The 27,351-nt window shown below is 37.9% G+C and overlaps 1 protein-coding gene across 1 annotated transcript; it reads left to right on the top strand.

The window, feature by feature from the left end:
- On the top strand, positions 1-27,327 carry LOC135470521 (thimet oligopeptidase-like). Its single transcript, XM_064749513.1, has 17 exons — positions 1-343; positions 2,792-2,931; positions 4,130-4,245; positions 5,304-5,435; positions 6,516-6,553; positions 9,096-9,208; positions 10,208-10,262; positions 10,639-10,803; positions 11,440-11,601; positions 13,371-13,436; positions 14,258-14,362; positions 16,160-16,267; positions 16,791-16,864; positions 18,167-18,398; positions 18,863-18,994; positions 25,373-25,489; positions 26,976-27,327. The coding sequence occupies exons 1-17, from the start codon at positions 161-163 to the stop codon at positions 27,051-27,053; spliced, it is 2,016 nt and encodes a 671-aa protein (XP_064605583.1). The 5' UTR covers positions 1-160; the 3' UTR covers positions 27,054-27,327.
- Positions 27,328-27,351: the final 24 nt, after the last annotated feature.

Genomic DNA, 27,351 nt, shown 5'->3' with positions numbered 1-27,351 from the left:
TTCTCGTGGATTTTGTGCTTGTGCTAAACAAAGCAGCAGAAGTGCTGAATTGTATCTCCCATCTCCTCGGCTGTCGCAACACTGGTTGTTCACTTCACTTTTCCAACTGAAACCTAGAAGCTCAGTTCGTGGGAAAAGCTTGAGTCGGCATTTGGCAGGCATGACTTCACAACAACAACAACAGTCGGCGTCCATACCTGGCAACGAACTGAGACTGTCATGGAAGCTGACAGCGGAAGGGATTGCTAAAAGTGCGGACGAACTGATGACCAAATCTAAAGCCGTCCATGATGCTGTAGGGGCATTGAAACCAGATGAAGTAACATACGAAAATGTGATAAAAGTAAGACCCCTCCCCCTCCCTCCCTAATGTTCATTCCATACGTGCACACAGTTGGGTCCGAAAGACTCCAACTCCTTTTCTTATATTGGCCTAGCGTCGTTGGAGTCTCGACGCTAACAGTATTAATTTCGTACTCAACATAGGTCCAGGCCGATTCTCTTTGTTATCAAACTAGACTGATACAAATAATAGACCTCATAGAACCCAACCTAAAGACCTGCTTTCTGCACCCACTGCAACGCCACCATATGGCCTTACGAGCTTTAGAGTAGATTTATTATAGCCATAAAGGCTTCCATGGCACACGCTCCTCAACCGTGTCCGCCATCTTCCCATTGCTAGACTTTGAAGTAGGACATGAGCATAGACCTATATGTAGCTGTTCAACATGATGCAGAAAGTAGGTCTTGGTAGGATGGTATCTTCTTTTTGCACGAGACTTGTGCGATAACGAAGAGAATCGGCCTGGACCTTCGTTGACTACGAAGTTTACACTGTTAACATTGAGATTCCAACGACGCCAGGCCAATATAAGAAAAGGAGTTGGAGTCTTCCGGGTGGGAGTATACAGTTAGTTTACCACTTTCGGATCACTTTTTATTCTCTCATGTGCAAAACCGATTCTGCTTCGCATAGTGCCATCATCTGTATGTCATTTGCAGGCAAATTCTTCATCTGTCTTCTGGGTACCATTTTTTATGTCTTAAAAACTTCTTGTGAATTTACCAGGCATTTAAGTGGGTGACGAAAAATTCAGTAGTTGTGGATCAGTTTGACCAATTCCGGATCACGCCATCTGTTGACCGTGAAGGTTATGGTACGAATGGAAATCACTCAAATATAAACATCCCAAAATACTTTTGACCCATTAGCCGGTCAAGGCCGTAACATGAACGTAATCTAGCAAGAAAATCCGGTCAAAGGACTGCTTCCATCCTTAACGGGGACAGAGTGCGCTCCCAGCTATGACGTATCTGTATTCAGCTACCCCATCGGCGAAGTTGGCTAAATACGCGATCCTTAATGTCCTAATCGGGGCCTCCGTGGCTCAGTTGGTTAACGCACTAGCACAGCGTAATGACCCAGGAGTTTCTCACCAATGCAGTCGCTGTGAGTTCAAGTCCAGCTCATGCTGGCTTCCTCTCCGGCTGTACGTGGGAAGGTCTGCCAGCAACCTTTGGATGGTCGTGTGTTTCCTCCGGGCTGTGCCCGGATTCCTCCCACCATAATGCTGGCCACCGTCGTATAAGTGAAATATTCTTGAGTATGGCGTAAAACACCAATCAAATAAATAAGTATCCTAACCCACTTAATACATGGTTTGTCCGCAAGACATTTATGCCCCGTTTGTAACCATTGACACTGACCTTTATTTGATATTTCCTCACAAAATGTCGGCTCGAACTTGGAAATAAGGTCTGTTTTGAGCTACTCAGCCCGTGGTGACATCATCTTGATGTCTATTGAGAATTTGACATCATGTAAAAGATTTATCTAGTTATTTATAAGTATTCTAATATATAGAACAGCTCAGCATGCAAAGATGATAGTAATGTTATTTTGAAAGCTTAATGTAGAGTGCAGAAGTATGAAGAGCCAGAAACTTTTGAAACGAAAAAAAAATTTATACTGTGAGAGTTCTTTTTTTCAAAAATCAACCACAGGTGTGCATGCGCCGCACACAAAGACAATAGCTGCACGAGTTAATGAATTATAAGTAATTAAGTAAGAGTATGTAATTACCACTCGTATTCGAGACGAGTGGGCTTACTTCATCTCATTTCGTGGCATATATATACATATACACCACGGAATGAGATAAAAATTGTCCAGAAGACCACGAAGTGGTCGGTGAATGTAATTCACTTGAATTTTTTTCGTTCTGCCGAACCAGTCGGAGGAAGGCTCTGTTCCTATATGGAGCTGTGAACTAGACCTGACCCAATATTAATAGTTCACAGCTGATTTCTTGGCTACAACTTAGACAGGCTTTTACAGGTGTTCTGGAACTACTCCCTGTACAGCAGTCCGAGTTGGCGCAATTTCATTGTTATAGACATAACTTAGAAAACTACTTACTACTGTAATTCTTCAACCTTTTTGTGTGTTTATTCAAGTGTATCTTAATGAATAAGAAGTATATTCAAGTGTATCTTAATGAAATTGTTCAGTGTACAATGGTACAATTATGGTTTGCTAAGCCCAACCAGCGTAGTTTTATCACCAAAATTTGCATAAAAGTTGCATAAAATGCAGTGAGAGTTGCTCTTTGATATGCAAAAAGGATGAGGAATTAGAGTGTTGTTATTTGGCCCCCTGTTAAGATTGATCATCCAGGATTGATCAACCAGGATTGATCAACCAGGATTGATCAACCAGAATAACCTGATCGAAACCTGACACTGATCGAAAACCCATGATAAACATATTTGAATTGCTTGTTTTCAGACCCTGGCAGATGGGGACTGCGAATACTCTGTGAGGAGAAACAACCTAGATTTTGTCCAGCATGTATTCAGCGACAAAGCTATGAGGGATGCTAGCGTGGAAGCTGATAAAAAACTGTCAGAGTTTGATGTAGAAATGAGGTGGGTTGCTGTCATTATTTATCACAGTTGGTGATAGAATGTGTAGTTTGTACAGTAAATGACTTGAAATTTGCCCCAAAAAGTCATTTTTTTAGAGGCAAATAAGGTAGCAGGCCATGGTCCGATTGCTTTTCAATTGCTAAGACTTGGAAGATGCAGGTTCCAAGCCTGCCTTGAACAGGGCGACCATTCCATATAATGTATAAAATACTCCTGTTACATCAAAGAAGAAAACAGAGCAATCACTTAGCACCTGATGGGGGCTGCGGGATTACACTGTCTTAGCACGCTAACCAACTGGGCCACGGAGGCCCCCACAGTGATTTGAAGGCCACATCATCATACATGTGTGGAATAACCTTCTGTACCCAACCGTAGCCTATGATTGAGTAGCCTATGATTGAGTAGCCTTTGATTGAGTAGCCTTTGATTGAGTAACCTTTGATTGAGTAGCCTGTGATTGAGTAGCCTATGATTAATACTTTCACCTATATGTAGTATGCTAACTTCTCTGACCAGCTGTAGACACGCAATTTGATAATTGCATTGTGTAAATTTTCAAGTATACAGTATTCAGGGATCAAAAGGTTTGTTCATTCAAATGTTTTTAACAGCTCAGTGTAAAAATGATGACCTCAAATTAAGCCCAGATCATCACATAGACAACTTTGTTATCATGATGATTTCAGACACTTAAATGAGTGTTTGTTGTATTTTTTACAATGCAGTCTTAATACATTTAATACCTTTGGCTCATATTTGACAGGGGTGGGGGGGGTCCGAGGCTCAGTTGATTAGTGCAGCGAAATGACCCAGGAGCCTCTCACCAATGCAGTCGCTGTGAGTTCAAGTCCAGCTCTTGCTGGCTTCCTCTCCGGCCGAAAGTGGGAAGGTCTGGCAGCAACCGATGGATGGTTGTGGATTTGTGTTGTGCTCTGCCTGGTTTCCTCCCACCGGGATGCTGGCCGCCATCATATAAGTGAAATATTCTTGCGTACAGCGTAAAACACCAATGAAATAAATAAATCATATTTGCCGACCTCAATTTTGTTGAGGTCATCACTCTGAAGAGCACATCAAATGAAATATAAAATATTTAGAGCCCTGAATATTTGAGCCAATACATACATGTTTACTCTGCATCATAAGCCCTGTGTTACATAACTCCTCCACCTGGTGTTTTGACTGTTCATGTCAGCATGCGTCAGGATGTGTTTGATACCCTGGTGACCTTCCAGAAGAAGCAGGGAGATGGATTGAAGCCCGAGGCATCGAGGTACCTGGAGAGGCTGATCAAACTGGGCAAGAGGAATGGTAAGTCAAGTGTAGTAGACAACGGGCCAAAGTTGCTGATATACAGTCAAGTTGTTATGCCCCCTTGCGAATGCACCCATTCGTTGGTGGTTGTGTCTTAGGATGTGTGTGTTTGTCATAGCCTTGATATGCAAAGATATCTCAAAAACTTAGTAAGTTTTGCTCAGATTTGATTCACGCTTTCTTACCACTATTGTTAGGATATAATTAATTTTGGAAACATTGCGTTATTTTTGTCGTTTTTAGCAGATTTTAGATTTGGACAATTTTCCTTGCGCTTGAGTGTTCACTGTGAGCAGTTCTAAACTACCCAGTGTTGGTAAATGCTTCTCTATATATTTCCCCAAAAGTGGGTCAGGGCATATTTTGTAAACACCTATCACAGTGTCATGTTGCTCTATGTCTTTCGAGGTACATGTGTAAAGCTATGACATAATAGCCCACACATTCATACACATATTATACATACATATACATATACCTGTAAAGCAGTGGGGCCTCCGTGGCTCTGTCGGTTAGCGCGCTGAAGCCTCTCACCAATGCGGTCGCTGTGAGTTCAAGTCCAGCTCTGGCTGGCTTCCTCTCCAGCCGTAAGTGGGAAGGTCTGGCGGCAACCTGCAGATGATCGTGGGTTTCTCTGCCCGGTTTCCTCCCACCATAATGCTGGCTGCCGTGGTATAAGTGAAATATTCTTGAGTACGGCGTAAAACACCAATCAAATAGATAAATAAATAAATGTAGAAAGCAGTATGAACAACCCATCGGTTTCATTTGTGCATGAAACCGATGGCTTGGCGTTCAGCATGAGGGGATAGTGCAACGACTGGTTGACCCGTATCAGTATAATGGATTGGATGGGGCGGCTAACTTGCGGTAAGTCGTCTCAGTGAAGCAGCACTAGATAAAAGAGCGGTGGAAATGCGTCCTGCAACAAGGAGGCACATTACATACACCCTAAGGATTCCTTCGTTGTCATATGACTGAAAAATTGTTAAGTACGACGTTAAACCCCAAGCACTCACTTACTTATTTCTTTTTTTTTTTTTTTTTTTTTGCAGGCTTACATTTACCCAAGGAGAAACAAGAGAAGATTAAAACTATCAAAAAAAGGATGAGTGACCTAGGAATAGACTTCAACAAGAACTTGAATGAAGAGAATACAATACTAGAATTTACGGTAGAAGAGCTAGGTAAGGGGAGACAAACACAGTTATTTTAGAACAAGGCTAAGCAGTAGTGGAGACTGTGCTGACCGCAGTTAAGATTAGAATTCAAGCGAGTGACTATATCACAAGATTTACAGAAGCCAGTTTCTGGGGACCCATTCTGTGGTGTTTGTAGCCCCCACCACCCCCTTGAACATATACATGTGAGTTGTTTGGAAAGGTATGTAAGGTCTGAGTACGTACATTATTGATTTAGGGCTGATCAAATTATAATAACCATATTGTGATATTATATTGTCAGTAAGTGGGAAGGTCTGCCAGAAACCTGTGGATGGTCGTGGGTTTCATCCGGGCTCTGCCCGGTTTCCTTCCACCATAATGCTGGCTGCCGTCGTATAAGTGAAATATTCTTGAGTACGGCGTAAAACACCAATCAAATAAATAAAGAAAGAAATAAATATTATATTGCCAAAGAATACCCTAGAAAACGTTTCAGAATTCAAGTTTCTAATTTTAATATAAAATTGTAATAGATGGCATTATAAGTCATTCTGTCTCTGTGTTTGCTTGTCAATCAGCCAAATTTTTAACCTCCTCTGTCTTGTCATGGGCCGTTGGCACACTGAGTTGGCTGAGACCAAGAGAACTAAGGCATCTGTACTTGTTTTCAACTAAACTGTTTTCTAGAAGTACCCACTTATATATTATATTGATGATTTGATCTTTATTTTTCAACAGTTACCTTAGGATTATTGCATTTATTAGAATAAACGTTAGTAATGCTCAGGTTTTGCTGTTGTGGAGTTGGGAGCTGGCCTTGGTCTAGTGGTGCTTGCTTTAATTCACTGGTATTCAAACTCGGCCCTGGCCAGGGAATATATAGATTTGTCACAGTCGCCCTTTGTGACAGTAAATTTGTGTGGGCTTGTGCACAGTCTAATGTTTATTGATGACGACTTACCTTTCACCAAAATAGTGTGCATATCTGTATGTTGCATGTGGGAAAGCTGGTCAGAAACTTGCCCAAAGTCAGTGGTTTAAGCTTGAGTTTCATAAAACAGGTGTGACGATATGTAACAGTCTAAACTATCGTGTTACTTTCAGCTGGTCTGCCAGAAGATTTTGTGAAAAATTTAGAAAAGGTAAGTCTTCAAAGATGTTATGATATCTATTGAGCATTTGTGAAGAACGGACATTTTCTGAATTTTCCTGGAATCCACTGGAAAGCCCCAGGGGAGCATCTATTTAGGCATGAGTGTTCAATTTTAACTTATAATTGTCCTAGTGTACTAAAGATTTAATGTCCCATTGATGTCCGTTCATTTTTCGTCGTTTCATTAATATTTTTTAGTTTGATTCAAAGCCTATTATTTTCGGAGAAATGCGAGTCCAATTTAAATTGCTGATCCATTTTGCTTTAGATTGGATTGTCCGTAAAGTGTTTTATGGAGTTTATTCTGTACCTTGTGAAATACAGATGTTTGAACCTGCGTTCACAGAGAGCAGACATTGTCTTCAATGCCAAAGTATAAAAGCATGCAATCTGATTAAAATCAGAATGTATGTATATCGTTTCATAACACACTCCCTATCCCTGGTTCATTCAAGGGGTGTGTCTCTTTCAACCAATCACAGATGCGCTGCTGAAACAAGGCAGCAGTCATGGATAGACCCGAAGCAGACCGAATCCAGGACAAAAGCCCCGTTAACGAAAATCCAGGCGGACAATAGCCCCGTGAACAAAAATCCAGGTGGACAATAGCCCTGTGAACAAAAATCCAGACGGACAAAAGCCCCATCGTCTTAATTAAATGACAAAACATATCTGACAGTCTAACAAACATGATGTTAAATATTTGTTGGCGGAAAGTCATATAGTGTGACTTGGTTTTCCTGTCAAGTTTGCAGGCATGTGATTTAATTTAATGTGTTCAGTATAACAGATGTATTTAAAAATTTCGATTATTTCGAAATTTAAATCAAATCATATTATAGTTCACAAAAAAAATATTATTTTTGAATACTCTAAAAAATAATAATTTGTTCTCATAGGTTACTGTGTGTTTTTTTCTAGGTTATATGCCCTACATGGATGTATATGATAAATATAATGAATCATTGATCCTAACATTAAATCAGAAACATTCAGTATTAACTGCATGTTTTTGAACATCTGTACTCTGAAAGATCAAACCCTACACGGCTTGTTTCTTTTGTTTTCTGTGGTTAAAACAACTATTTTCTTTAGAGGTGTTAGACTGTAGCATGTAAATTTCCAGGATAGGGACAACTGACAGATTTCCAGGATAGGAGTAATTGACAAATTTCCAGGATAGGAATAAATGACAGATTTCCAGGATAGGAGTAATTAACAAATTTCCAGGATAGGAACAAATGACACATATGAGATTTGTGTTCTTAGAACAGGAAAAAAAGTCAAACACATGCTGCAATACAGCAGTTGTTTACCATACTTGTAGACTTCTTTAGTTTTTGGGTAAGCGTGGAATGGAGGTCGAGCATTCTGTATACGACTGAGTGATATGTAGCTCTTTCCAATGTCATAAAAAACGGTTAGAATTCGTGGAGATTGAACAAGTAAGAAGGAGTTCTATTGATTGCAAACATGTAATGATATCTGAAAAACGTCTCTTCAGGAAGAATGTTTCAAGTTTTCTTAAACAAGCAAACAGCTTTTGTCATTTACGATATGCATTTAATACTGACCGTGGGGTTTTGTATGCGGGGACTTTTGTCTGTCCCCAGGGGGTAACTTGGGGAAAATCTTATGAAGCCATGAAGCCACAGCATGGCGGCAAAGTCAATATCTGACAGCAAAGCAAGTGACCTCTTGTCATGGCTTCAAGAACAAGTTAAAACTGTATTGTGGCAGTTTCAGATGTAAAAACTGAAGAAGGAGCAGGAAGAAATATTAGGATGTTTGCTTTATGTACCGCTTTATGTGCGCTCCTGTGAAAGTTTTACATTGGGATCGTACCATTTTCTTGTTGTTGTACTCCCATCAGCCAATTGTTTCAATATGACAAACTTAAATCTGCAGAATAAACACTTGTTTAAAGGAAAGTTATAATGTGTTTTTACGTGTCCACCATGTTGCTAAGCCAAGCTTACTCCTCTGCGGGGAAATGGGAATTCCCCATCTTTTCCAACAGACATTGACTGTTCCCGGCAAATATAAGCCCTTTAGAAAGCCTCATATTGATTGGCTGGAATTGGCGTTAGTGACCTTTAGTTGTTTATGTCCTCTCACTGACGGTCATTGAACGCACAGGGGATAGGAAGTGTGTCAGATCGTTGTGAGCGAGGCAATGTACATACAGTCTGATTTTAATGAGATTGAGAAGCATCCCAAGTTGGGTTGAATTGTAATTTAGTACCTGGGAAGGTCTGCCAGCATCCTGCGCAAAACATCAATCCAATAAATAAATAAATAAATAATTGTAATTAACCATTGTTTCTTTGGTACATCTTTTGTGTGACACAAGCAGTGTAAATCCGTCTTTTGTTAGACTGTTTCAGCACTGTGCAGGTAACCATGTAAAGGACATGTTGCACGGTCAACAGCTTTCACACTGGGTCCTTGTCAATTTAGAAGCTTTTTGTCCTGAGTTCCTGTAGGAAGCCTTATGTAAAATTTGGATTTTTCTTCATTCTTTGTTTCAGACAGAAGATGGAAAGTGTAAAGTGTCCCTGAAATACCCACATTACTTCCCCTGTATGAAGAAAGCTCGTAACCAAGAGACTAGGAAAAAGCTGGAGATTGCTTTTCATTCCAGGTGAGTTGTCCGCTTCGGGAGCGGTGGATCCAGGATCAGTCCTGGGTTGAGTCACACCTAAGACTTTAAAAAGAGGAAGTTGTGACTTCCTCGCTAGGTGTTTAGCATGAAGGGGATAGTGCAACGACTGGTTGCCCCGTATCAGTATAATGGCTCGGGTGGGGCAGCTTACTTGCCTTACTTACCCAAGTAAGTCGTCTCAGTGAAGCAGCACTAGATAAATGAGCGGTGGAAATCTGTCCTGCAACAAGGAGGTAGATTACATACACCCCAAGCATTCCTTCGTCATCATATGACGGAAAAATTGTCGAGTACGACGTTAAACCCCAAGCACTCACTCACTCACTCCAGGTCAGTTACTGAGAAGTTTTTGCTACAGTTTGCTTCTTCTTCAAACAATCAGATAGATGTAATTCCAGATCAGAGGCAATGGTCCATTCGTCAGTAGGTATTTGTGCATTGGTTTTTGAGGCATTTATGTATGCTGACAGTTAAATGTGTTGATCACTGCATGGATGATGACCGTTAAATGTGTTCAACACTACATGGATGATGACAGGTAAATGTGTCCATCACTACATGGATGATGACCGCTCATGCTTGCTTCCTCTCCGGCCCCCTATCATCCAATAAGTGAAAAAGTCTTGAGTATGAAGACAATAACAGCAAACTCTGTTGGTTAGCGCGCTAGCGCAGCATAATAACCCAGGAGTCTCTCACCAATGCAGTCCCTGTGAGTCTAATGCTGGCTTCCTCTCCGGCCGTACGTGGGTAGGTCAGCAACCTGTGGATGGTCATGGGTTTCCCCCGGGCTCTGTCCGGTTTCCACCCACCATAATGCTGGCCGCCATCGTATAAGTGAAATATTCTTGAGTACGGCGTAAAACACCAATCAAATAAATAAATAAATAAATTTATCTCCTGAATATTGCCATGATGCGAGTTCTATTCAGATGTTCCTTTTTGTGTCACACAGTGACTTGAATGTGATTGTTCCAGATGTATGAAAGAGAACTCTGCAATACTGGAAGAACTGGTGAAACTACGGCATGAGGTAAAATCCTAAGGACTTTCTGTGAAAATATTCGAAAGATTCTAAATTGATTCGAACATTTGTCCTTCAGATTAATAGAGGCTTCACTATCTGAATGGGTCACTTACATATGTCTTCTCCAGCGTAATTCCGCAGAGTGAAAAGCAAAACTTTTCTTCTCAGCTCACAAACTTGAACCTATTAAAGCCTGGTTTGATTTATTAGTGAAAACTTCATAAGGTTAAAACCAGTCAAATAGAAAACAGATCTTCAATCCATTGTATTTTTGTTGTCTGTTATTCAAATTACATGTTTTAAAGTTGCGAAAAATTGTCAGTATTTTGTGCTTTTGAATATTTTGTACACATGATCCCCATATTTCCCCTCCCCTTCCCAGAAAGCAGAGATACTTGGCTACTCCACCCACGCTGAGTTTGTCCTGGAGATGAGGATGGCGAAGGATCCGAAAGCCGTCAGCACGTTTTTACAACAGTTGTCCGAAAAACTGCGACCTCTGCAGGCAGAAGAAGTGAAACTTTTCTTAGAATACAAGAAAGATGAGGCAAGTTTACCATTAATTTGAAAGATCTTCAGGTAAAACATTAACTGGAAAGTTTGAAATCATTTCTAGAAATTGAATGGAACTAATACTGTATGTGACATAAAATTGACTGTCTTCTTATAATCGTGTTTTCCTTAAGGCTTCAGTGATCAGTATTTCAGTTATGTAACCTGATGTCGTGACGTGATTGGTGATAGTTGTTACAACAACTTTGTTGTGAGAGACCAAATTGGGGCTGATATAAAATATACTTCAAAACTAAAAAATTTTTTCTTGCTTTTTGGCATATCTTTCATCATTTCCTTAAAACCATCATGTTCGTTTAATGTCTCCTTTAAGGCAAATTTGTGATCAGCAGTTTTGTTATGTTCCTTGTAATGTCGTATCTTTTTTTCTAAAAAGTTGATATTTTAAATTTCGGCATATACATGCATGACGGCTTTCATCTTAATTTCATCACCCCTCGGGCTCTGTTGTGGCAAGTAAAAGCTATCAGTATGCTATTGGCACATTATATATAAAAGCAATTTTGCCAACTAGCATGAAATATAAATTTTTATATTTGAACAAATATCACTGGAAGAAGTTCTGGCATGTAATGGGTATGTTGTGATGATAAGTATGTCTGTGCTGCAGTGCGAGAAATTTGGATTTGAGTTTGACAACAAGATAAACATGTGGGACTACCGATACTTTATGAACATGGCTGAGGAGAAGAAGTACGCTGTGGATCATGACAAACTGAAGGAATACTTCCCCATGGATGTCGTCACCAAAGGACTGCTGGAAATTTACCAGGTAAAATCCCTGTGGGCCTGATCGTTCAGTGTTTCTCGCATATGCAAGATGGTTCCAGTCTTTGTAAAAAACACAATGTCTCCTGTTATGGTGCAGTGTTGTGAATTACTTCTTTGTGAGCATGCAGAAAGAGTATGCCTCAACACTCAACTCTGAGAGGTTTGAGCAAGGAAAAAGGACTGGTTGGCCCAGTGTCAGTATAATGTGACTGGGTGAGGTGTCATTTCGAGTGTGTTAGGCATGATGCTTCAGTGGAGGGAGCACTTCGGCGGCATGGACTCACCCTGCTACAAGGAGACACAGTATATGTACACACGTACATAGTGACTCCTCATATGGCTGAAAAACTGTTTAAGTATGACATCAAGCATACATACATACATGCATGTCGACAGAGTAACATATTGCAAAAATGAACAAAAAGGTTTTAAATTGGCAGGACTTCTCCACAGACCTGTTTGAATTGTTATTCAAGAGCGTGCATTTTTTAATTTATTTATTTGATTGGTGTTTTACGCCATAGTCAAGAATATTTCACTTATACGACGGCGGCCAACATTATGGTGGAAGAAAAACGGGCAGAGCCCAGCAGAAAACCCACGACGATCCACAGGTTGCTGGCAGACCTTCCCACGTACGGCCGGAAAGAGCATGTATCGGACCAGCCACTATTGATATTGTTGTCAGTAGGTTGTCTGACATATTGGTTACAAATGATCAGTCTTTTTGGCATAAAAATAAACTTCACAGAAACGGATGTTGTGAAGTTTTAAAAGTCTGAAAGATAAGTGATCAATATTTTCCATACAGTGTTACTGTGGACATTTGTAAAACATTTTATCACTTACTGAATTATTTTCACAAAAAAAAACACTAATCTTCCGCAGGGTTAAACAATAAAACTCCTTTTATCTGATTGTGAAATGTAAAAAATATCATTGTCAGAAGAAGTGGTGGTGTGACAGGACATCTGGGATTAGACATGCCAGCCATAAATCCAGCACAACATTTACTGTACCGTTATACAATGGAAATTTCATAACTTCATATTCTAAATATAAGACCTGATCACCGGTACAAGTTCACCTTTTATTTGAACCATATAATACAGTGTATGTAATAAAATTGTATATTGTTCCATGGGCATTTTAGTTTTAGCAAATCTGCTTTTAGGATTATTCAAACTCATGTGACTTTTCCAAAATGTTCATGTATATTATTTACGTTTATATAAGCTCTCTTGCCCAGAGTGTGTGAAAAATTCCATGTGAATACTGCATAACCTCGTTCAAAACTGAAACCTTCCTGTCTCCAAATTACCATGCTTTGTCTGAAAAGATTATTGATGTAGCCTTAAGCTATCATCATTCATTTCATTGCTGAGTACAAGATATAAGAGCTGTTTCAGTTGACCGCCCCCATGCTCAACCTGGTTACAGTTGTCAGTCATTGTCCATTTCTTTGGAATGTGCGCATATTTCTGTCTATGCCTTCCGCCATGTGCCCTGTGAGTAAAGTCTTCTTATAAAGCACCTCTTTGGCTGTACATGGGAAGGTCTGCCAGCAACCTGCAGATTGTCGTGGGTTTCCCCCCGGACACTGCCCAGTTTCCTCCCATCATAATACTGACTGTCGTCCTACAAGTGAAATATTCTTGAGTACGGCGTAAAACACCAATCAAATAAATAAATAAATCAATCTAATAAAGCATGTCTAATTAAACATACATCTGATTACTAAATCTTTACCTCCTGTGTGTTTTCTGTTAGGAGTTGTTGAGTCTAAAGTTTGAGGAAGTCCCAGCAGCTGATGTGTGGCAACAGGACGTGAAGATGGTATGTATTGTTTTCACCAAAATCTGTATAGCCTGTAGCCTGAGATTCAGAACCAGTACACAAATACAACAGTTGATGACACAAAACTCACAATGAAGAGTTCAAGGATAGTCTGCTCAGTGTTCATGTGCCAATTGAGTTTAGTGTCTAGGGCATGATGATTTAGTGAGGCAACAGAAATTAGTATTAATGGTGATCGCGAGAGCGAATTTTTTTTTTTTACATGTTTTTGACCACCTTTAAGAAGAAAATATACATTCAATTTTTTATCTTTTTGGAAATGTGTATTTTATTTCCACAAATAGCAAAGAATGTGGTGTGCATATCTGTTTGTCAGAGGTTGGAAAGTTTATCAGTAACTTTTCCGAAAGTTACTAATTTATGCTCGGCCGGCTGTACGTGGGAAGGTCTGCCAGCAATCTGCAGATGGTCGTGGGTTTCCCCTGGGCTGTGCCCGATTTCCTCCCACCGTAATGCTGGCCGCTGTCGTATAAGTGAAATATTCTTGAGTACGGCATAAAACACCAATCAAATGAAATAAATAAATAAATAAATTTATGCTCGGCACTTAAATTTTTTCCACCCATAAAAAAAAAACTTTTTAGTATGGTATTAAGCAGCCATCAGTCAGTTGTCAAACTTGACCTGACTTTCCAGGGATCGTACACAGTGTAGAATCTCAACGGATGTAGATATTAAATTTCCTCGTAAAACTTGCACTTCTACGTGTTGTGTCATTGTCACTTGCATTGATCCGGTAATCCATGGAGGAGAAATTTATTGCTTGTACCACTGACAAACAATATTAATTTTCTTTACAGTACAGTGTCTGTGAACAGGACACTGGTTCTCTGCTGGGGTATTTTTATTTAGACTTGTATCCAAGAGAAGGAAAATATGGCCATGCAGCCTGTTTTGGTCTCCAGGTACTTTTCAGTGTTCAGATACCTGCTTTAAAGCTTATGCCTTACACTTATTGTTTAGATAAAGGGCTGGTGAATGCTGGGTGGTGGGGAATGGCTGTGAGCAGACAGGCAGAATGTTTTGTGTAGCATCTGTCTCAGTACGTGTTGTTTGCTTCACCGCTTGATTATATTGAATGGATGTCCGTGTGCCATTCACCATCATACTGTCTCACCAGCCCTTTGGTTAGTTAGGGTTGTCTCCCCTTTGCATGACTGCCTGCCTTACGTGATGGTTTGACATGTTTTTAAAACAGTATTCTGTGAGAGATGTAAAGAGCGGCGAGTTACTAGGCTATTTTTATCTGGATTTGTATCCTCGGGAAGGGAAGTTTGGGCATGCAGCCATGTTTGACATTCAGGTAACCTTGAAAACTTTTTTTGGTAAAATTGTGAATATTTCTACTTATTAAATATACTACTATATTCAAACTACTGAGAATTTACCTGGTGGGGGGGGGGGGGGGCCACTCTCGCAAAATTTTGTAAGTCAAACTTTCTGTTACATCACAAAGTCTATAATCCCAGATGAAAATTTATTTGCAAAAAATTGTGAAAGTGGTGCCTGTAATTTTATTCGCGGAAAGTGTCAAATTGAAATGGCATATTTACCAAACCCACTTTCTAAATGTTATCCAAACTTCCCATCATATAAATTTTTTGGAACTACTAAAAGTGGACTACGAAAGGACAAGAAGGTTTTAATGTTTCCCTTCTGATTTAATTAAATTTTCCAAGTAAACCTTGGCTTGAAAATAATCCCTTTGCTTGAAAATAATCCCTTTGCTGAGATACTTGTCCATTGGTTATTGCATGTTAATACATTGTTGTGTCCACAAACCCTTTGTTTTTTGACATAATTTGTCTTTGGTTATTGCCTGCTAATGACAATTTCTCTTTGGTTTTTGCCTGCTAATGTTTTATATGATACCTGTTACTGTAGTATATTGGATGGTGGTGGTGGGGGGGGGGGGGGGCGCTGGGGGTGAGGGGGTGAGTATTTTGGTCCTATACTTTTGTCAGATTTGAATGTAGTAAACAACCATAATGTATATCAATATTTCTCTCCAATGTACTACCGTATTTCTTCTAAATTTTGGGACACCTGGTTTGCTCATTTTAGCCCATATGTATGCAATTCTTGCAGGATTATTGAGTTTTTTTTTTACCATGGGGTTAGATCATCTAATGAACAACATACTCATATCTTTACTTTTCCAAAAGGCTGGTTAAGAAATGTAATATTTTACTTTCATCACTAGTAATATCTGTCTCAAATTTTAGAAGAATAAGGGTAGTTGTATACGCCCTAGAAGCTGAGTAATGGTCGTACTCAGTTTGTGAGTATTGACCCGGTGTTGACAAAATTGATATTAAGAGTGAAGTCTTTGTTGGAACAGAATTTTCTGTCAGGAGTCATGAAAGGAAAATATTGCAGTTTGTCATGTTCGTATATTGCGAACGGTTCACTTGATTAGTCTGAATCCCTGACCTACTGGGCTTCAAGTTCAAATCCGACTTCTGCAGATTTGTGTGTCCACTTCTTATTAAGGCGTGATTATGTTTCCTTGCTTTTCTTTACCTGACAGCCATTGTGAAAGAAAAACCAAGAGCAATCCCAGATATGGCCAAAGCACCTGTAAAATAGATAATATTATGTTGTCTTTGATTGAAAGAATAATCTTCGACAAGTGAGACAGGATGGCATGTCCTATTTCAAAATGTGATTACTAAGCCAATCACGTGTGTTTCACTTTTCAGCCTGGCTGTTTATTGGCCGATGGGAACAGGCAGATCTCAGTGGCAGCCATGGTAGCAAACTTCACTAAACCGACCCCTGACCACCCCTCTCTGTTGACCCATGATGAGGTGAGCAAAAGTTGTCACATAGTGTAAATCTTCAACTTTTTCTACTGCTACTGAGGCATTTTTTCGAATTTATGCACACATTTATTAAGAAAATGATGCCGAATTGATTTGTTTGTGCCACTAAAGATGTAAGCTTCCTAAAACTGTGCAAATGATTTGTCTTCTCCCCAGAATTCTTTTTTCAGAATGGTTCAAATTATTGGTTGCAGAGGCTGTTGAAAAGATAGGGCATGGGAAAATTGCGTCACATATGGGAAAATTGCGTCACATGTTGGGATGTTGTGTGACGTATTGGAAAGTTTCTCACTTCCATGTACTTCAGGTGCTGCATTTCCCTCCACTCCTATCACTAATTGTGGTGGTATGACTAAAATATTACAGAGGATGGCATAAATCACAGTCAGATGTCACCCCACACCCCCCTCCTAAAAACAAAAACATGTTAAAAGTTGCCAGGTGTTTAAACAAGCTCATTATATAATAATCATGACTGTTTTATGTGGTAATTTCTGTGTGAATTCAGGTGGAGACCTATTTCCATGAGTTTGGTCATGTGATGCACCAGATCTGTTCTAAGGCAGACTTCTGTCTCTTCAGGTGAGCATTAGATACATGAAAATAGATGTTCGGTGAAGCCCACCTTCGAATATAAATATGGCGCGCAAGTCTGTACGTCTCACATGGAAAAGTTTGTTGGTAACTTGACAAAGGCTCATGGTTTATCCTGGGTAATCAATCAGGAGGCCTATTTCCATGAGCTGCAATGCACTAGATCTGTTTTAAGGCAGACTTCTGTCTCTTTGAGCATTACATGCAAGGGAAAATGAAGTGGTTAAGAATCTGTTGTCTTCCTCCAATACGGCGTGGGTCTGCACATCAAGTGGGAAAGTTTGTACATTAATAAATTGTCCAGGGTCTGTGGGTTCTCCCTGACACTCCAGTTTTCTCCCCCCATAATAACTGACTGCCAGTTTGCAAGGGAAAAACTTTTTGAGTGTGGCTTTCAACAGTTTATGAGAATGAATGATTGAAGTTTGCCTTATCAGGAGTATTTCAGCCCTGTCATGGTGTGGTCAAATGACTAAGATGAAAGGGATATCACCAGACTAACCAACCCTTTTTTAACGCCAGATTGGAACTCGGCTCTGGCTTGTTTTTCGAAAATTTTGTCAGATATAATGTAAATATAGCTAATTGGAAAAGGTTTTTTGTAAGGACTCCCAAGTTTCCTTCATCAATAACATACGTGTATTGCTGCCATTCCTAAATCTTATGCGGGTTGCTGGTGTAATTTAATCTGTTAGCAGCTGCTGTAATGTCCAAAAACCATGTCGCAAGCCTCGTGAGGGTGATTTTGCTCCCCTTAGCCAATCAGTGCTTGACCCATGAGGTGAAATGTTTCAATCCAGCTCGCGCTATTTTGGCTCTCGCTTTAATTCGCAGGGGTTTATCAGGGACCTGGCAAGTGGTGGTGGTTGACACTGCTCTTTTCTCTTGGTTTACCAAACCTGTAGAATTTAACCCAGAAAATCTTCTCTCCACTATCGACCAATCAGCATGGTTTCTGTATCTCTTTCAAAGATTAAAGATTGATGGTAAAGGTGTTTACATGTTGCCCAAATAGGTGCATTTTTGTATGTAATTAAATAGCTTTAATATCACATTTGGTGCTGAAAATTACATTATTCCGGTAGGATATGATTCTACATTCCAAACAAACCTTACAACACATGTCTGAGATCAGAAGAACTCAGTCAGGCGAAGTATGCAAAATTTGAGGTGAAATAGGCTAAAACTTTTGAACATTTACCATAGATATAGAAATAAGTAGATACAGTTTGACTCAACTATTGAGGTATGATTGCCATATAACAATCTTGTGTGATTGTCTTGTCACAGTGGGACGAGCGTGGAGAGAGACTTTGTTGAGGCTCCTTCCCAGATGCTGGAGAACTGGTGTTGGGAGAAGGAACCTCTATGCCGGATGTCTGCCCACTACAAGGATGGCAGCAGTATCCCAGATGACATGTTAAAAAAGTTACTGAGATCGCGTACGGCAAATGCAGGCGTTTTCAATCTGCGACAGATTCTGCTGGGTACATTTGACCAAACCATTCATACCCAGGCAGAGGTAAGACCCGTCAGGGTGAACTTGCAATGTGAACTACATTGGACAGAAGCTACATGTATATTTCACAAAATGAGGCCAATAAAAAAGTGTATTCTCGAATATGATTGAGCAAATCGTTTTCTACCATATTTGGACAGCCAAATTTATTGAGCTGGAATTAACTAAAACTTGGAACAAATCCTGATTGGATATTTTGCTAAAGGTTAAAATAATAGCCATTGTGAACTGTGGCTTCAAGATGTTGATATCAGAGTGTTGATATCAAAGTGCCGATATCAAAGTGTCGATATCAAAGTGTTAATATCAAAGTGCCAAGGAAGACTAAGGATGTTAGTAACATTTTTCAAACAATGAGTCCTGAAAACAGCTTTCAGAGGCCACTTTGAGGATGTTTTTCATTCATGACAATTTCAAGGAATTGTTTTAAATGTATCAGATGTGAGCTGTCTTTTTTAATTCTCAAGGCTGATACCGCCGCCTTGTTTGGCAAACTGTCCAAGGAGATTTTGGGAATCGAGTCTTCTCCAAACACTAACATGTCTGCCTCATTTGGGCACTTGGCTGGAGGGTATGATGCCCAGTACTATGGATATCTGGTGAGTTTGCTTGTGATAGCTACACAGTTCTGGTCATGTTTGCATTTAGGTGTCATTATTTGAATTCTGCTGAATTCTGTATTTGGTATTCTCCTCCTTAATTCTGTATTGGGTATTCTTCTTCCTTAATTCTGTATTGGGTATTCTTCCCCTTAATTCTGTATTTGTTATTCTTCTCCTTAATTCTGTATTTGGTATTCTTCTCCTTAATTCTGTATTTGGTATTCTTCCTCCTTAATTCTGTGTTTGGTATTCTTCCTCCTTAATTCTATATTTGGTATTCTTTTTAATTCTGTGTTTGGTATTCTTCCTCCTTAATTCTGTATTTGGTATTCTTCCTCCTTAATTCTGTATTTGGTATTCTTCCTCCTTAATTCTGTATTTGGTATTCTTCCTCCTTAATTATGTATTGGGTATTCTTCCCCTTAATTCTGTATTTGGTATTCTTCTCCTTAATTCTGTATTTGGTATTCTCCTCCTTAATTCTGTGTTTGGTATTCTTCCTCCTTAATTCTATATTTGGTATTCTTCTTTTTAATTCTGTGTTTGGTATTCTTTCTCCTTAATTCTATATTTGGTATTCTTCCTCCTTAATTCTGTATTTGGTATTCTTCTGCTGAATTCTGTATTTGGTATTCTTCCTCCTTAATTCTGTATTTGGTATTCTTCCCCTTAATTCTGTATTTGGTATTCTTCTCCTTAATTCTGTTTTTGGTATTCTTAATTCTGTTTTTGGTATTCTTCCTCCTTAATTCTGTATTTGGTATTCTTCTGTATTTGGTTTTCTTCCTCCTTAATTCTGTATTTGGTATTATTCTGTATTTGGTATTCTTTCTCCTTAATTCTGTATTTGGTATTCTTCTGTATTTGGTTTTCTTCCTCTTTAATTCTGTATTTGGTATTCTTCTGTATTTGGTTTTCTTCCTCCTTAATTCTGTATTTGGTATTCTTCTCCTTAATTCTGTTTTTGGTATTCTTAATTCTGTTTTTGGTATTCTTCCTCCTTAATTCTGTATTTGGTATTCTTCTGTATTTGGTTTTTTTCCTCCTTAATTCTGTATTTGGTATTATTCTGTATTTGGTATTCCCCTCCTTAATTCTGTATTTGGTATTCTTCTGTATTTGGTTTTCTTCCTCTTTAATTCTGTATTTGGTATTCTTCTGTATTTGGTTTTCTTCCTCCTTAATTCTGTATTTGGTATTCTTCCTCCTTAATTCTGTATTTGGTATTCTTCTGTATTTGGTTTTCTTCCTCCTTAATTCTGTATTTGGTATTCTTCTGTATTTGGTATTCTCCTTTTTAATTCTGTATTTGGTATTCTTCTCCATAATTCTGTATTGGGTATTCTTCCTCCTTAATTCTGTATTGGGTATTCTTCCCCTTAATTCTATATTTGGTATTCTTCTTTTTAATTCTGTATTTGGTATTCTTCCCCCTTAATTCTGTATTTGGTATTCTTCTTTTTAATTCTGTATTTGGTATTCTTCTCCTTAATTCTGTATTTGGTATTCTTCTTTTTAATTCTGTATTTGGTATTCTCCTCCTTAATTCTGTATTTGGTATTCTTCCCCTTAATTCTGTATTTGGTATTCCCCTCCTTAATTCTGTATTTGGTATTCCCCTCCTTAATTCTGTATTTGGTATTCTTCTCCGTAATTCTGTATTGGGTATTCTTCTTCCTTAATTCTGTATTGGGTATTCTTCCCCTTAATTCTGTGTTTGTTATTCTTCTCCTTAATTCTGTATTTGGTATTCTTCTCCTTAATTCTGTATTTGGTATTCTTCCTCCTTAATTCTGTGTTTGGTATTCTTCCTCCTTAATTCTATATTTGGTATTCTTCTTTTTAATTCTGTGTTTGGTATTCTTCCTCCTTAATTCTATATTTGGTATTCTTCCTCCTTAATTCTGTATTTGGTATTCTTCCTCCTTAATTCTGTATTGGGTATCCTTCCTCTTAATTCTGTATTTGGTATTCTTCTTAATTCTGTATTTGGTATTCTCCTCCTTAATTCTGTGTTTGGTATTCTTCCTCCTTAATTCTTTATTTGGTATTCTTCTTTTTAATTCTGTGTTTGGTATTCTTTCTCCTTAATTCTATATTTGGTATTCTTCCTCCTTAATTCTGTATTTGGTATTCTTCTGCTGAATTCTGTATTTGGTATTCTCCTTTTTAATTCTGTATTTGGTATTCTTCTCCATAATTCTGTATTGGGTATTCTTCCTCCTTAATTCTGTATTGGGTATTCTTCCCCTTAATTCTATATTTGGTATTCTTCTTTTTAATTCTGTATTTGGTATTCTTCCCCCTTAATTCTGTATTTGGTATTCTTCTTTTTAATTCTGTATTTGGTATTCTTCCCCTTAATTCTGTATTTGGTATTCTTCTTTTTAATTCTGTATTTGGTATTCTCCTCCTTAATTCTGTATTTGGTATTCTTCTCCGTAATTCTGTATTGGGTATTCTTCTTCCTTAATTCTGTATTGGGTATTCTTCCCCTTAATTCTGTATTTGTTATTCTTCTCCTTAATTCTGTATTTGGTATTCTTCTCCTTAATTCTGTATTTGGTATTCTTCCTCCTTAATTCTGTGTTTGGTATTCTTCCTCCTTAATTCTATATTTGGTATTCTTTTTAATTCTGTGTTTGGTATTCTTCCTCCTTAATTCTATATTTGGTATTCTTCCTCCTTAATTCTGTATTTGGTATTCTTCCTCCTTAATTCTGTATTTGGTATTCTTCCTCCTTAATTATGTATTGGGTATTCTTCCCCTTAATTCTGTATTTGGTATTCTTCTCCTTAATTCTGTATTTGGTATTCTCCTCCTTAATTCTGTGTTTGGTATTCTTCCTCCTTAATTCTATATTTGGTATTCTTCTTTTTAATTCTGTGTTTGGTATTCTTTCTCCTTAATTCTATACTTGGTATTCTTCCTCCTTAATTCTGTATTTGGTATTCTTCTGCTGAATTCTGTATTTGGTATTCTTCCTCCTTAATTCTGTATTTGGTATTCTTCTCCTTAATTCTGTATTTGGTATTCTTCTCCTTAATTCTGTTTTTGGTATTCTTAATTCTGTTTTTGGTATTCTTCCTCCTTAATTCTGTATTTGGTATTCTTCTGTATTTGGTTTTCTTCCTCCTTAATTCTGTATTTGGTATTATTCTGTATTTGGTATTCTTTCTCCTTAATTCTGTATTTGGTATTCTTCTGTATTTGGTTTTCTTCCTCTTTAATTCTGTATTTGGTATTCTTCTGTATTTGGTATTCTTCCTCCTTAATTCTGTATTTGGTATTCTTCTCCTTAATTCTGTTTTTGGTATTCTTAATTCTGTTTTTGGTATTCTTCCTCCTTAATTCTGTATTTGGTATTCTTCTGTATTTGGTTTTCTTCCTCCTTAATTCTGTATTTGGTATTATTCTGTATTTGGTATTCTTTCTCCTTAATTCTGTATTTGGTATTCTTCTGTATTTGGTTTTCTTCCTCTTCAATTCTGTATTTGGTATTCTTCTGTATTTGGTTTTCTTCCTCCTTAATTCTGTATTTGGTATTCTTCCTCCTTAATTCTGTATTTGGTATTCTTCTGTTTTTGGTTTTCTTCCTCCTTAATTCTGTATTTGGTATTCTTCTGTATTTGGTATTCTCCTTTTTAATTCTGTATTTGGTATTCTTCTCCATAATTCTGTATTGGGTATTCTTCCTCCTTAATTCTGTATTGGGTATTCTTCCCCTTAATTCTATATTTGGTATTCTTCTTTTTAATTCTGTATTGGGTATTCTTCCCCCTTAATTCTGTATTTGGTATTCTTCTTTTTAATTCTGTATTTGGTATTCTTCCCCTTAATTCTGTATTTGGTATTCTTCTTTTTAATTCTGTATTTGGTATTCTCCTCCTTAATTCTGTATTTGGTATTCTTCCCCTTAATTCTGTATTTGGTATTCCCCTCCTTAATTCTGTATTTGGTATTCCCCTCCTTAATTCTGTATTTGGTATTCTTCTCCGTAATTCTGTATTGGGTATTCTTCTTCCTTAATTCTGTATTGGGTATTCTTCCCCTTAATTCTGTGTTTGTTATTCTTCTCCTTAATTCTGTGTTTGGTATTCTTCTCCTTAATTCTGTATTTGGTATTCTTCCTCCTTAATTCTGTGTTTGGTATTCTTCCTCCTTAATTCTTTATTTGGTATTCTTCTTTTTAATTCTGTGTTTGGTATTCTTCCTCCTTAATTCTATATTTGGTATTCTTCCTCCTTAATTCTGTATTTGGTATTCTTCCTCCTTAATTCTGTATTGGGTATCCTTCCCCTTAATTCTGTATTTGGTATTCTTCTCCTTAATTCTGTATTTGGTATTCTCCTCCTTAATTCTGTGTTTGGTATTCTTCCTCCTTAATTCTATATTTGGTATTCTTCTTTTTAATTCTGTGTTTGGTATTCTTTCTCCTTAATTCTATATTTGGTATTCTTCCTCCTTAATTCTGTATTTGGTATTCTTCTGCTGAATTCTGTATTTGGTATTCTTCCTCCTTAATTCTGTATTTGGTTTTCTTCCCCTTAATTCTATATTTGGTATTCTTCTCCTTAATTCTGTTTTTGGTATTCTTAATTCTGTTTTTGGTATTCTTCCTCCTTAATTCTGTATTTGGTATTCTTCTGTATTTGGTTTTCTTCCTCCTTAATTCTGTATTTGGTATTATTCTGTATTTGGTATTCTTTCTCCTTAATTCTGTATTTGGTATTCTTCTGTATTTGGTTTTCTTCCTCCTTAATTCTGTATTTGGTATTCTTCTGTATTTGGTATTCTCCTTTTTAATTCTGTATTTGGTATTCTTCTCCATAATTCTGTATTGGGTATTCTTCCTCCTTAATTCTGTATTGGGTATTCTTCCCCTTAATTCTATATTTGGTATTCTTCTTTTTAATTCTGTATTTGGTATTCTTCCCCTTAATTCTGTATTTGGTATTCTTCTTTTTAATTCTGTATTTGGTATTCTCCTCCTTAATTCTGTATTTGGTATTCTTCTCCGTAATTCTGTATTGGGTATTCTTCTTCCTTAATTCTGTATTGGGTATTCTTCCCCTTAATTCTGTATTTGTTATTCTTCTCCTTAATTCTGTATTTGGTATTCTTCTCCTTAATTCTGTATTTGGTATTCTTCCTCCTTAATTCTGTGTTTGGTATTCTTCCTCCTTAATTCTATATTTGGTATTCTTTTTAATTCTGTGTTTGGTATTCTTCCTCCTTAATTCTATATTTGGTATTCTTCCTCCTTAATTCTGTATTTGGTATTCTTCCTCCTTAATTCTGTATTTGGTATTCTTCCCCTTAATTCTGTATTGGGTATTCTTCCCCTTAATTCTGTGTTTGGTATTCTTCTCCTTAATTCTGTATTTGGTATTCTCCTCCTTAATTCTGTGTTTGGTATTCTTCCTCCTTAATTCTATATTTGGTATTCTTCTTTTTAATTCTGTGTTTGGTATTCTTTCTCCTTAATTCTATATTTGGTATTCTTCCTCCTTAATTCTGTATTTGGTATTCTTCTGCTGAATTCTGTATTTTGTATTCTTCCTCCTTAATTCTATATTTGGTATTCTTTTTAATTCTGTGTTTGGTATTCTTCCTCCTTAATTCTATATTTGGTATTCTTCCTCCTTAATTCTGTATTTGGTATTCTTCCTCCTTAATTCTGTAGTTGGTATTCTTCCTCCTTAATTCTGTATTGGGTATTCTTCCCCTTAATTCTGTATTTGGTATTCTTCTCCTTAATTCTGTATTTGGTATTCTCCTCCTTAATTCTGTGTTTGGTATTCTTCCTCCTTAATTCTATATTTGGTATTCTTCTTTTTAATTCTGTGTTTGGTATTCTTTCTCCTTAATTCTATATTTGGTATTCTTCCTCCTTAATTCTGTGTTTGGTATTCTCCTCCTTAATTCTGTGTTTGGTATTCTTCCTCCTTAATTCTGTATTTGGTATTCTTCTTTTTAATTCTGTATTTGGTATTCTCCTCCTTAATTCTGTATTTGGTATTCTTCCCCTTAATTCTGTATTTGGTATTCCCCTCCTTAATTCTGTATTTGGTATTCCCCTCCTTAATTCTGTATTTGGTATTCTTCGCCTTAATTCTGTATTTGGTATTTTCCTTAATTCTGTATTTGGTATTTTGTGAATTGTAGGCATTGCAGTGGTTCATATGAATAAGTGAACTTTATTCATGGATTTTGGAGGAAAGTTTAGATAGTGTATACATCAGCATAGTGTTCCACGATCCAGCACTGTAATGACCGAAATACTGTTTTAACTGTGCCTCGAAGTAAAACCTTACTGTTAGAAACTGATGGTATGGTATTGACATGGGCGTTTTTCATTTTCGCTTCTACAGTGGAGTGAGGTGTTCAGCATGGACATGTTTTACTCTCGGTTCAGCAAGGAAGGGGTCATGAACCCAAAAGTTGGTCAAGATTACAGAAAATGCATTCTCCAGCCAGGAGGCACTTTGGTAAGTTTGTCTCTGTTGAGTAAGGAATGAGTTGTGAACCTCAGAGTTGGTCAGGATGACAGGAATTACTTTCTTTCTTCTGCCAGGAGGCGCTTTGGTAAGTTTGTCTCTATGTCATTACTGTTTGTTGAGTAAGGAATGAGTTGTGGACCTAAGAGTTGGTCAGGATGACAGGAATTACTTTCTTTCTTCAGCCGGGAGGCACTTTAGTAAGTTTGTCTCTGTTTGTTGAGTAAGGAATGAGTTGTGAACCTCAGAGTTGATCAGGATGACAGGAATTACTTTGTCTCTTCTTCCGTGAGGCACTTTGGTAAGTTTGTCTCTGTGTCTTTACTCTGGGTGTACTAGGGATGGAATCATGAAGTTATGTGTTCATTGAGATACATTCTCACACTAGGAGGCACGGCTTGTGCTCTGTCTGCTTGTATCCCTTGGTATGTTGAATTGTTTAACTTATTCGAAAGGGGGGGGGGCTCTGTTTTGAACTAATTTGTTTGATTTACCCCAAATTTTTTTTAAAATTTCCAAAAAAATATTGCTGTTGAGGCTGAAACTTACATTTTAACTTACCTGTATATAGTACAGGTGTAGCTTATGTAGTACCCTGAATAATAGAGAAAGCAATGTTAAACAAAATGTTAGGGGTGGCTTCTCAAAAAGTGCTGCATGTATTGAGATCAGGGTTCACACACATTTACAGCAGAATAGCATGAGGGGCATGTTTGATTGTTGAGTGGGTGTGCACATATTAAATACCGTAAATTACTGAATTCCTGACTTAGTGTATTGTGTATTAGACTCACTGTTAAACAAAATGTTAGGGTTGGCATCTTAAGTTTCACTGGCACATGAAGCACAATGATGCAAGGGGGATGTTCCATCAGTGATACTCGGTGAGTGTATTAATTACCGTACATTACCTAATTCACGATTTCAGCTCTTTATGCATTGACCTGAAATTTTGCATTCACGAGTCTCATGGGGGCCTCCGTGACTCAGTTGGTTAGCGCACTAGTGCAGCGTAATGACCCAGGAGCCTCTCACCAATACGGTCGCTGTGAGTTCAAGTCCAGCTCATGCTGGCATCCTCTCCGGCTGTAAGTGGGAAGGTTTTCCAGCAACCTGCGGATGGTCGTGGGAGAGCCTGGCTTCCTCCGACCATAATGTGGGCCGCCGTTGTTTAAGTGAAATATTCTTGAGTACGGCGTAAAACATCAATCAAATAAATAAATAAACCGTGAATCTCATACAGGCAAGCTCTTTGGTAGCCTTGGCACAAATTCTGATTTTCTAGTAAGCATAAAACGCCAAGCAAATAAATCCTACTTTTCAAACGTGGTGCCTAAGATCATTGAAACTCTTGGAATCGGGGGGAAAATGAAGGACTTAGCCATGGTTGAAATTTGTGTTGAAATACAGAAGTGATGTATTTGCTGTGCTTGTAATCCGTATGTTTACTGTGATTGGTGCGTATTGTTTCTGGCAGGATGCAGACGTGATGCTGAAGAATTTCCTGGGAAGAGAGCCTAACCAGGAAGCCTTCTTACACAGCAAGGGATTGTAATGGAGACTTACAGTTGCTTCCCTTTCTCAGCAGGCCACAGTGTCCAATGACATGAATCAAACTTGGAAGCTCAGTATTGTTGACTTCATATTCTTCATGCAAGATGACGCCATTATCATATCACAGATTTGACAAATACTCAGTGAGCAGAGAGATTTGAGAATAACTTAATGATGACTTGTCATCAGTGTTTATTTCAGGTGTTGAAGGAAAGGAGAAAGCATGGTACATTGTACAATGTGTGGACTTTGAGCAACAGCATTTTTTTATTTCTTTTTTTTTTTTTGCCCAACTTCAA

This window comes from Liolophura sinensis, chromosome 7 (genome assembly GCF_032854445.1).
Source record: "Liolophura sinensis isolate JHLJ2023 chromosome 7, CUHK_Ljap_v2, whole genome shotgun sequence".
NCBI lineage: Eukaryota > Metazoa > Mollusca > Polyplacophora > Chitonida > Chitonidae > Liolophura > Liolophura sinensis.
The sequence above is the reverse complement of the archived record's forward strand: the minus strand, read 5'-3'. Positions and strand labels throughout refer to the sequence as shown.

What these genes read in the sequence shown, in the direction of transcription:
- LOC135470521 (XM_064749513.1), top strand. Translation starts at nt 161, where the DNA reads ATGACTTCACAACAACAACAACAGTCGGCGTCCATACCTGGCAACGAA. An exon ending in GAGTTTGATGTAGAAATGAG is followed by an intron (nt 2,932 to 4,129) that starts GTGGGTTGCTGT and finishes TGTTCATGTCAG; the next exon opens with CATGCGTCAGGATGTGTTTG. An exon ending in CCATTCATACCCAGGCAGAG is followed by an intron (nt 18,399 to 18,862) that starts GTAAGACCCGTC and finishes TTAATTCTCAAG; the next exon opens with GCTGATACCGCCGCCTTGTT.